Genomic DNA, 11,283 nt, shown 5'->3' on the forward strand with positions numbered 1-11,283 from the left:
AGCGCAGACACGTTCCTGATAATACAACCGGGATACGTTCACTGCGAGAAAATGGCCGTAGTCTTTGGACATGGCTCTTCAGACTGTTTACCTGACTGGATCGTGAGGTTGTCTTGCTTGTTCCATGTTGCGACCTTTGCTGTTGGTTGTAGTCATAAGAGGTTGTGTGAGTAATAACAGAACCTTTATGACTCGCCAGGACCTTGGCAGGCGGTCAAGATTGGTCTTAATCTTAGTGCGGAAATGCAAGCCACACACTTGATTTAACGACACAGCTTTCAGATTAATCGATCTTTCTTCCAGAAGTAACTGAAAAGGGGGGAAAAAAAAGTTAAGAGAAAAGAAAAAGAAAAGAAAAATATACTGTGGTCAGATGTCGAAGCTGTGTGCTCGGTCATTGAACTGTACCGAGGGCTCTCCCTTGGACGGCGCTATTATTAATCAATGACGAAACCCAAGTCTACAGCATGGAGCAATCGAACCATCTGGCACCCATAGTGAAAAATAATTTCTGACAATTTTTGGGCTCATGTGTATCCAATGTCAGGCTCCAGAGTGTCTGGTGAATTGATCCTGGCGACCTCTGTCGATCTGTTTTCGCAGTCTATTTCATGCTGACAAAGATCATCTGGCTACGTCATCTTTGGGGCAGAACTCGTGGGGAGAACAGGACATCGCATTATCAGTGTAGACTACTCAAGACATCCCAGAAGAGATTTATTTGCCTACATTGTCACTTTATAATGTTTAAGCAGTGAACATAATCCACAAATGCAGTGCTGCCACAGCGAAATACTTACATATAGAGTGATGGAGCTCTCAGTTCAGAGCATAACCTGTCTCTGCATCAGATGTTCTTGATCATCCGCAGGGTTAAAATATTTGCAATGAGTCATAAGTTGTAGTCTGTATAAAGGATGTTCCATTTCCAAGCCCTTGGTTCTTTTACCACACAGCAGGCAAGAGCAAGAAAAAGAGCGCAGGGAGTGATATCACGCCTTGGAGCGACGGGAACTCTCAGGCGGAGGGGCGACCCCACTTAAACACGATCGCCAGCGATGGATGTCTTCAGCAAAAGAGTTCAGTCCCTTCAAGTATAGGTGAAGTGAATGTGTTTTAGCCAAAAATTGGCTCCTATAGGACTTCACAGTAAATCCGAGGTAATAGTTATTTCTCTCACAGGCTGAGGCAAGTAAGCACGGTGCATAATTGTTGCACTGGGTCTGGCTGGGCTGGTGAAGCTCAGTGCCCGCTGTTATTGGATTTCACAACTCCGCCACTAGCTCCAGTCTCACGCAGATGCTGGAATCTGCAGCCAGTCTTGCCCAGACTTCTCCTTCCTTCAGAAATCCATCACCTCATCAAATTCCGCACGTCACCGCTCGCGTTTCTGTATTTCTCCCTCGTGTTCTCCCTTCGCGTCCTCTTCTGGACTTGACCTCTGTGGTTTGAAGTGGGAAGTTTGCGGCCCATTGTGCGGAGGCATCTTCCTCCATGGACAACGTAAGACTTGGAAGTTCACTTAACACTCCTGCCTGCTGCCTGCTGTCCCTCGACGCTGCAACCATTGGAACGGCTACTGCAACGTGTTCGCCATGATGTAAAGAGTTTTTGCTGACGTAAATCTATCTCCAACAGCTTCCGGACAATGATATGCTCGTCGATGAATATGAGCAATACAACAATGATCGCACAGATGTCATCGTCGTGTCTCGCTCTGGCTCGGAAGAAGAGCCGGAGCCAGAGATTCTGGCAAACGACTGTACGGACTCTCCCCTCCTCCCACGAGTTTGATCAATGCCAAGTCCTTGTTTTCCTACCTTGCGCCATCTGGTCGCTGCCAGACGTGCGGCCTCCGCGGGGGACTCGGAGTCGCACATTTCTGCCGTGGTCGGCTAGCCGAGTATTTCATTTGATGGGTGGGGTCTAATACGTTGTTGATGAACAGATGAGGCGATGATGGCACGAGTTCTCCCGAAGGATCCCGACTTAGAGACAGAGGCAGAAACGTACCACACGTGGCATATTACAGATTGGCGGAAACTGAGACGCAAAGAACATGGGCCGATTTTTGAGTGCGCGGGATTTCCATGGTTCGTAAAGCTGTTCCTGAGAGAGATAGTGAAAGTCAGGCCTTCTCTGACATGTCGTTAGGCGGATTCTTTTTTTCCCTTATGGCAACCACGTTGAGCACGCCTCTTTTTACCTCGAGCATGCGTGGGAGAAAGAACCCCCGGAGAATTGGTATGCCTGCGTCCAGTTTGCTCTGGTGTTGTGGAATGTGAATGATCCGTCGATATATGTATCCCATGGTATGAACGGTTCTTTCCCAACTATGTCGGCCACTCTAACGGGAATTTAGTCGCAACACACCGCTTTAATGTTGACGAAGGTGATTGGGGTTTTACTCGTTTCTGCGAGTTACGAAAGCTCTTTAGTATGCCGTGGGAAGGACGAGGGGTCCCACTTGTGCAGAACGATGAGGCGAATATCACAGCCTACGTCCGCGTTGTCAAAGACCCAACGGGGGTCTTGTGGCATAGTTTCCAAAAGTATGAGAAAAGATAACTCCATAATATTTTTTTCTACATTGCTGACTGGTTACAGTTATGACTCGAAGAAAGAAACTGGAATGGTAGGGTTAAGAAACCAAGGAGCGACTTGTTATCTCAATTCGCTGTTGCAGTCACTGTACTTTACAAACGCGTTTCGAAAGGTATGCTTCCTCTTGGACCACTTTTACCAAGTTCTGTCCTCATAACATTTCTTCCAGGCTGTCTATCAAATTCCGACGGAGAAAGAAGCTACGAAAGACAATAGCGCCTGGACTTTGCAAAGACTCTTTTATTCTCTCCAAACCAGTGAAACGCCCGTTTCTACGACAGAGCTCACGGCATCATTCGGTTGGGAATCCAGGCAAATCTTCGAACAGCAGGATGTCCAGGAGCTATCCCGAAAACTCATGGAGAGACTGGAGGAGAAGATGAAAGGGACTCCGGCGGAGAAAGCGCTCCCGGACCTCTTTGTTGGAAAGACGAAAACGTATATTTCTTGCATCAACGTCGATTATGAGTCTTCGCGGATCGAGGATTTCTGGGATATCCAGCTCAATGTCAGAGGAAACAAGACCCTGGATGATAGTTTCAGGGACTATATCCAAGTGGAAACTCTCGAGGGCGAGAACAAATATGACGCCGGTCAACCATATGGACTCCAGGACGCTAAAAAGGGGGTTATTTTCGAAAGTTTCCCCCCTGTGCTCCATCTCCACTTGAAGCGGTTTGAATACGACATCCACCGGGATGCCATGATGAAGCTGAATGATCGACATGCCTTCCCTATGGAGTTCGATGCCAGTCCCTATTTGTCGGAAGATGCGGACAAGTCCGAGCCGTGGATCTATCAGCTTCATGGTGTTCTCGTCCATAGCGGCGATTTCAATGCTGGCCATTATTACGCTTTCCTGAAGCCTACCAAAGATGGCCATTGGTACCGTTTCGACGATGACAAGGTCATCCGGGCTACAGAGAAGGAGGTCTTAGAGGAGAATTATGGTGGAGAATATGACCTTTCAAATGGCTCGCTTGCTATGCGACAGCAGTACGCGCGAGGATTATCCACCAAACGGTCGATGAATGCATACATGCTGGTCTACATTCGGAAATCAAGGTTGGATGAAGTTCTGGTTCCGATAACCAAGGATGACGTTCCCGCACATCTCGGTACGTTGATCGTACCGTGCACATTTTTCACATTGCTAACTATCGTTTTAGAAAAGCGGCTTGCCGAAGAACGTGCTGAGCTGGCCCGAAGAAAGAAAGAAAGGGAAGAAGCCCATCTGTACATCAATATTGGTGTCTTAAGTGAAGAGTCATTCAAGGCTCACCATGGCTTTGATCTAACGAGTGCCGATCTTCCAGCTGGAGATCCGGCGCTCCCGAAACAGTATCGAGTTCTCCGAGCCAAGAAGGTGGGCGAATTTGCACAGCAGATTGCGGAAGAGAGGGGCCTTGATCCCAAGCAGATCCGTTTTTGGGTGATGGTTAATCGTCAAAACAAGACCACTCGTCCGGATCAGGTTATCAAAGATCCAGATATGACGGTCGAGGAGGCTTATAATCGATACGGCACCAAAGGCAACCCTTTCAGACTGTGGCTGGAAGTTGGTCAATTCGCACCCGATGGGACCATTCCGTGGCCGGATGGGTCCACTTCTGTTCTCGTGTTTTTGAAGTATTTCGACGTTCCTTCTCAGACCTTGTCAGGCATCAGCCCGGTCTATGTCCGTAAGAACCAGAGAGTTGGTGAACTGGCTCCAACAATCCTCGAGAAGATGAACTGGCCAGCAGGAACTGAGTTTTTGCTCTTCGAGGCAAGTGCCCCTTTCGCGTGTAGGCAAAAAATCCTTCTGACATTAGAACGCAGGAAATCAAACACACAATGATTGATCCAATGAAGCCAAAGCAAACATTTCAACAATCCGAAATCCAGGATGGAGATGTTATTACTTTCCAACGAGTATGGAAGGAGTCTGAGTAAGTGGTGTTTGCGCTGTTTGATAGTCTCAGATACAGACCCTGACCCCTGGCAGGCTACCTCCGACCGCGCTGTATACAGAGACTAGACAATACTATGACTACCTCTTGAATCGGATGAACGTGAAGTTTGCTCCGCTCAAAGGGAGCGAGGGCGAAGAGTTCACGCTGACACTGAGCCGGAAGATGACATACGACCAATTTTCAAAGAAAGTTGGCGAGCATCTCAACGTTGACCCGACGCATCTACGGTTTTCTCCTGTCATTGCGAGTACTGGGAAGCCAAAACAACCCATCAAGAGGAACACCAACCAAAACCTGTATCAGATACTTAATGGTCAATACGGAACCTATGGTTACAGCATGCATCGGTCAGATGCGCTGTACTATGAGGTTTTGGAAACGAGCCTTAGCGAATACGAGACGAAGAAGTCCCTCAAAGTTACATGGCTTCCCGAGGGCATTACAAAGGAGGTACGTGGAACCGTTTGACTTGAAGCCAGAAAACAGTTGTAGCTGATCCGTCAATAGCAAGTCTTTGAGGTCTTGGTGCCCAGAACCGGGACTGTTGGCGACTTATTAGCGGGGCTGCAGAAGAAAGCAAACCTTGACGATGACACGATACAGGATGTGAGGGTATACGAGGCGCACAGTGGCAAGATTTACAAGGAACTGAGCAGCAATTTCAATATCGCTGGGGTCAATGAATTTGTCACCCTATATGCTGAAAAGATTCCGGAAGAAGAAGCTACCATGCAGGAGGGCGATCGAGTCATTAATGCCTTCAACTTTGACCGGGAGCCGAGTAAACCACACGGAATACCCTTCAAATTTGTCGTCAAATCTGTAAGTTCTTTGAGAGATGATGGTACTGAATAGATACTCACAGCTGGCAGGGCGAGGTCTTCAAGGAGACGAAGGAGCGGCTCTCGAAGCGGACGGGAATTAAGGGCAAACAATTCGAAAAAATCAAGTTCGCTGTGGTGCCTCGTGCCATGTATTCCAACCCAAGATACCTTGAAGACGGTACGTACCTTGAAAAGACGACATTTCGCTGTCGGTAGCTAACATCGCGATGCTTCAGACGATATACTTTCCGATATAGCCACCGATCCTGACGATCTTCTTGGTCTCGATCATGTAAATAAGAACCGAGGCTTCTGGAGCAGAGGCGAGTCTTTCTTCATCAAATAGACACCGCATGGGCGTTTGGGATTTGCGGTTGGAGGAATCGATCCCCTGCTTGATCGTTCATTTCGTTGGAGTGGTGATCCAATCGTCTCGCCAGGGGGTCGGTTATTCTTATAAGTGCAATCAGGCTCTGTTGGAAACAGATCATGTCATTATGTGTTATGGCAGTGAGGTATTCTTCTTAGTTTTGCAATTTCTCATTTGCCATGGTGGCCTTTTGCGGATTCACTGGCACAGAGACAACCTTGTTGAATCTGTGTCACGTTATGCATGAGATGGTGATTATTATGTAGGCATACAGATATTCTGGCAATTATCAAGTGGCATGGTTTATGGGCTTCAGACTGTACGGAGTAGTTGAACTGCATCTTGCGTTCGTTGGTGTCTTGGATGACTAATGTACAGTAGTAAATCTTACCAATTGCTTAGTGCCTGAGGCATAAATGCAAACAACTCAAACACTGCGGAGTACTCCGTATGCTACTAGGCTGTTCATAACCGCCAGTTCGCTCCACTTCAGGAGAAAGGCAAACAAACCTACCCAGGAGAGCCCTCGTGACAGCTGCACATCCGGCTCTTCGTCCCTCAAAATGCGTATCCACAGTCTGCTGCTGGGCCTTTTGGCCACGATAATACCGTCGGTTACCGCGACTGCGTTGACCTACAAGCTGGACGCCAACGAGAAGGCATGTTTCTACGCCCAGGTGGAACAACAGAATTCCAAGGTGGCTTTCTATTTCGCGGTGAGTACCATCATTGCGAGCCCTCTTTATCTGCTCTTCCCTCCTCTAGGACGGCGGAGCCTGGAGAATAGCTGAATTGACTAGTTGTTGGGTGCATCAGGTCCAATCCGGCGGCTCCTTCGATGTGGATTACTCTGTGGTCGGGCCTGGCGAGAAGGTCATTCTGGACGGTACCAAGGAGCGACAGGGTGATTTTGTGTTCACGGCTCAGAGCGTTGGCGAGTATCGGTTCTGCTTCAACAATGAGATGTCGACGTTTGCGGAGAAAATGGTGGATTTTGAGATTGCGGTACGGTTCACCTTTCCCTCCTCCGTACGAATTGCTTTCACTTGGGAACAAAGCCTGTAGCGACTAATTCGCTCTGACTGGCGGCTGTAATTGCAAGCAGATTCTCTACACATTTAGACGATGGCTGGTTGCTGTTCGAAGGATCTAGACTGATTTATTTCTCATGCAGGTCGAAAACGAAGAACGGGCTAAACTTCCTTCCAAACAAGGAGCGAGCCCCGAGCAAGCATCTGCATTGGAGGAGTCCATCATCAAGATCTCTGGCCAGCTGTCGACCATCGCGCGGAACCAGAAATATTTCCGCACCCGCGAGAACCGCAATTTCAGCACTGTCCGCAGTACCGAACGACGTATCTTCAACTTTAGCATTATAGAGAGTCTGATGATGGTCTCGATGGCTGGGTTGCAAGTCTTCATTGTGCGCTTCTTCTTCCAGGGTGCTAGAAAAGGTGTGTCCGATGCGTCTGTTGTTTATCTATATAAATCACCCAATCCGTGCATGGTCATGTGCATACCAGGCTAACTTCATTAGGCTACGTATGATGATGATGAGATATTGTAATACGATTTGATTTTCAGGCTGGCGTGTATTAATTCGCATCAAAATTTACTCTGCGATTCTTAAGGCAAGGACCCAAAAGACGACAATGGCTTGACGATTTTTGGAATTCCAGTTTTCGCTGCATCAGTACTTAATGCAATTGTCAAACTCACGGAGCTCTCTGGGGAATGAGAAATATGAACCTAGTTTACAATCTTTATTGGCCTCTTTCCGTTCCAAGCTCCCCCTGGTCCAGCATATTAATTAACCACGGGTTCTACCTGTCTCCAAATGGTACCCGAGTCAGTACTGCATGTGTGCAGAGAAGATATCCAACCTCCACTTCTCTCTGCTCTCAGACTGCCATCGGCGCTGATGGACTAGTCACTGACAGCTATTGCCTGGATTAGTTGCATTAGCTATGCCCACAGACATGGAAGCATCAGAAGGCCATGTCGGGAACTTTCCATGGATGAAGGGGAGAATTATCTCCATAGACTATCCACACCAGATCCTTAAAGCTCCAGTTGGACAGCCCTTTCTGCCTCCATGTCGGGTAAATTTGAGAAAATAGTTTACACGCAATCACCTAGAAAATCACGAATATCGGTCCTAATCCATAGAAGACTGCCGACCAAAGAGAGGTTGGGGTTGGGCCATGGGGATATTCTCCGTACATATTACCAGCATAATGTATGTACCTGGTAGGCACTTAAGATTACCTACTCGGGTAGGTGTCGTCCTGTGGAGACCACCTGAGCAAAAAGACCATGAACAGGTCACATGACCAGTAGGTATCTCTGATCTGACCTGAAGAACCAAGCTCTTACTTCACCCGAAATCAGCTCACATAATAGCAGAAGCAGCAAGGCTGGAAATCTGTGAAAATCTGTGAAAATCAATGCGAGGTTTCTGGGTCATGTGACATTTCCTAGATAGGTTAGTATTTTATGAGGCTCAAAATCACATGACTAGTTAATCTAGATTATCTAAGGTGGTCCCTGCTACCTGGGCAGCAAATTACCTATCTCCAAAAACGGATTAGGGCCCAAGAATGGAGCCCAAGGGAAAGCGCAGTCCTGCAGCATGACGTCATGGGATCCCCATGCTATGCATCCTATGTACTCTGTACTGTGGAGTTGTGGACTCGAGGCAGGCAACACAAGAGCTTCATTCAAGGAGGTGATCACCTGAGAAATAGCCCGTCTCATACCGCTATTTCATCCGCAACTGACTGGGTGGGTTTTTCACAAGCTTACGACTTGCAGGGCTGTAAAATAGATGATGTGTCATTCTCTCTATCTAGCAAGGCCACTTTCTCCATTGATCAACGCCCATGCTGAATAGTTGGCAATGGCCCATCAGTTTCACAGTCTGTCCGGTCTGGAGCTAGAAAGGTCGAGACCGACGTTAATCATCCTAATTCATCCAGATGCGTGTGTCTGATGAGTCATTTTCTCGAGAGAGCTTGGTGCTGTTCTAATTAAAGATACTTTCAGCATGGTCGATCTCTTTGTTTGTACATACAAACTGGACGCTCGAAATGTCATATGCTGCAGACAGCACTATAGAGTAGACAGCTGTGCTCCTCCTTTAGACAAGCTATTATCAATGTTTCACAAAGCTAGATGAGCTCTCCTCTTTGTTCTATGAGCTTCTTGTAACTGAGAGCTATGAGCAAGGAGGTCCGGTCGGCTCGGCCCACTCCCATACCTAATGACCTCATGCCCAGCTGACTGCCCACCCAAGCTGATGTGTAACCATCCATAGGCCGAACTTTGTAGCCCACAGCCATTGAGAGTGGCAAGCCAACCCACACGATGACGATGTCGATGTCGTCGGCTACCCCAGCCTCTGCTGTGCGACGGTGATATCATGATCCTCGATGTCTCGGAGGAGGAGGGCGTTGAGCAAATGGGAATTCACCATTGACTTTTACCAAGGCTGGGCTATAGGCTGCTATGTGTCTGTTATTTGGGACATGGTTTTTAGAAGCGTCATCTTAGCGAAAGAGAAATACATATCTGGCTGTTCCCTCTTGAATCGTACTCCTCTTGCGGTCGTCGTTTATTGCGTTGATAACTCACCGTGTTTTGCTTTTGTAAAACGCAGTCCTAGTCTTCTTCATTATACTCGGCAAAACTGCGAGGTTTATATCTCTATCGGATTCAGACTATCCTCAAAGCGTCATTGGGGGTGATCTAGACTGGACACGTGAAACACTCCTCCGCTTTTATTCAACCTCGGCTCTTCCAAGTCAAAAAGTCAGTAACTTAGATCACGAACAACATATACACCGTTTTGAATATACTGACAGTGCCACAGGTTTCTCTCGAGTGATGCATATGGTATCAACCATCACAGATCCGGCTGAAGCTGCCTCTCCATCGGGAGGCATTGGCAGTCGAGACTCGCCAATGCCAGGCCTTGACGATTCTGGCATGAGGCTGGATCCTCATAAGTCCTTGCACGCCTACAACCGGGCCATGCTTCAGTACACTCTGCGTCAGATGGTCGCATTCACCGATAGTCTCGCCTTCGGTAAGAGGCGCAACAATTTCCACTTCCACAACGGCCACAGCAACACATCGATGATGGCTCGTGGAATGCCCCGTGGTGGAACTCGACCAGCTCCGCCGACAGCTGCTTCCGGTGGTAGGATGGCAAGGGCGTAGTGTGGTGCACAATACGTTGCTTCGGATACTCACGAAGTCAGGTAGGTATTGTCTTCAGCAAACCATTGTGGCACAAGATCACTGCACAAGAACCTTACCAACATTTATTTCAAACAGTTCCTAAGATTCTTGACACCAGCCAACTATGGCTACGACGTTATGATTTCCATGGAAGGATCAAAATGATCTACAGGTTCGATAATGGCTGTTCTTTGTTTTTCTGACTTGTTTGACTGAGGAGTTTCTATGATATGACCTGCTTAATGAATTAATTAATTAATTAATCAATTAATCTAATTGAATTTGTCTAATGAGATTGATTTCCTCGTACTGCAACAGTGACAAAAAGCATGAGGTATGTGCACTGACCGTTAGGTAGGTGGTCCCAGCACGTAAAATGAAGCGAAGTAAATCAATCAATCAATTCGAGGATTCGAGGATTCACCATCACTATGGACTCTCCTCGACGAAAAAAAAAGATACGTGCACGCAGCCAGCATGAGACGATGGATGAGATAGAAAAAAAAAAGCTCACACCCTAGCTGAGGAGCTCTCAGCTAGGATATATCCCGGATATATCCCTAACTCTTTGTCATCATTTTCACTTTAGCATGGTATCTCCTCTTCCAATTTTTTTTGTGCGTGTTTTGTTAGCTGTTTGATGACAGTCTATTTAGGTGTACTGTATATACAAGTCAACATTTAGATCAGTGAGCTCGAGACATGGGATCTGAAGTCACTCGGGCTATTTTCAGTGTATAAGGTATGTATGTACAGTCCTTCATGCATTGTCGACCGATAGGTATTTCTCGGTAGCTAACGTTCGTCGTTCAGAGCAGCCTACAACTATATATTGAATGCTGATCGTATGAACTGATAGCGTTATCAATTATCGTCCCCTATCGAGGTATTTCCGACACTTCGCGATGCTGTGGAGACGAGCCTGCGGGTCAGACCGGCCAATACTGATGCATTCAACTGTCAATCTTGACATCAAGTTAGTGCCATCTCACAATGCTCAATCACACCAATCATTGACTATGGACCTTGCGGAATACCTGCGTATGTACCCGTACCCCTCACGGCTAAACTTCGGATCTTTTATAAAGAACTAACATCAGCCCTCGCAAGTTACCAAAAATGGAGTACATCCGGAGCAATTCACTCTGCGTCGGGACATTCTATCCCACCAGTCTTCAGCAATTCCAAAATCCCCTGCTCATTACTTTAATTGCAAGGATTAACCTTCTGGAGGAGCTCGGGTTTCACGCCGCTTGGTCGTTATTGAAACATACCCTACGTATAGGAA

General features: G+C 47.3%; 3 protein-coding genes across 3 annotated transcripts; all 3 read left to right on the forward strand.

Moving 5' to 3' along the window:
* Window positions 1-1,494: 1,494 nt before the first annotated feature.
* On the forward strand, window positions 1,495-5,729 carry VTN77DRAFT_2632 (uncharacterized protein; the record flags this gene model as incomplete). Its single annotated transcript, XM_069418493.1, has 13 exons — window positions 1,495-1,503; window positions 1,639-1,762; window positions 1,949-2,093; window positions 2,155-2,312; window positions 2,363-2,552; window positions 2,608-2,716; window positions 2,774-3,722; window positions 3,774-4,372; window positions 4,426-4,535; window positions 4,592-5,009; window positions 5,067-5,381; window positions 5,432-5,561; window positions 5,620-5,729. 13 exons carry the CDS (start codon window positions 1,495-1,497, stop codon window positions 5,727-5,729), a joined length of 3,366 nt encoding a protein of 1,121 aa, XP_069282113.1.
* Window positions 5,730-6,316: 587 nt separating this feature from the next.
* Window positions 6,317-7,301, forward strand: VTN77DRAFT_2633 (uncharacterized protein; the record flags this gene model as incomplete). Its single annotated transcript, XM_069418494.1, has 4 exons — window positions 6,317-6,469; window positions 6,570-6,758; window positions 6,928-7,207; window positions 7,291-7,301. 4 exons carry the CDS (start codon window positions 6,317-6,319, stop codon window positions 7,299-7,301), a joined length of 633 nt encoding a protein of 210 aa, XP_069282114.1.
* Window positions 7,302-10,942: 3,641 nt separating this feature from the next.
* Window positions 10,943-11,218, forward strand: VTN77DRAFT_2634 (uncharacterized protein; the record flags this gene model as incomplete). The annotated part of the gene is made up of 2 exons (XM_069418495.1): window positions 10,943-11,036; window positions 11,106-11,218. The coding sequence occupies 2 exons, from the start codon at window positions 10,943-10,945 to the stop codon at window positions 11,216-11,218; spliced, it is 207 nt and encodes a 68-aa protein (XP_069282115.1).
* Between the last annotated feature and the right edge of the window lie 65 nt (window positions 11,219-11,283).

This window comes from Rasamsonia byssochlamydoides (genome assembly GCF_041956645.1).
Source record: "Rasamsonia byssochlamydoides strain NRRL 3658 unplaced genomic scaffold VTN77scaffold_2, whole genome shotgun sequence".
NCBI classification, from domain to species: Eukaryota; Fungi; Ascomycota; class Eurotiomycetes; order Eurotiales; family Trichocomaceae; genus Rasamsonia; species Rasamsonia byssochlamydoides.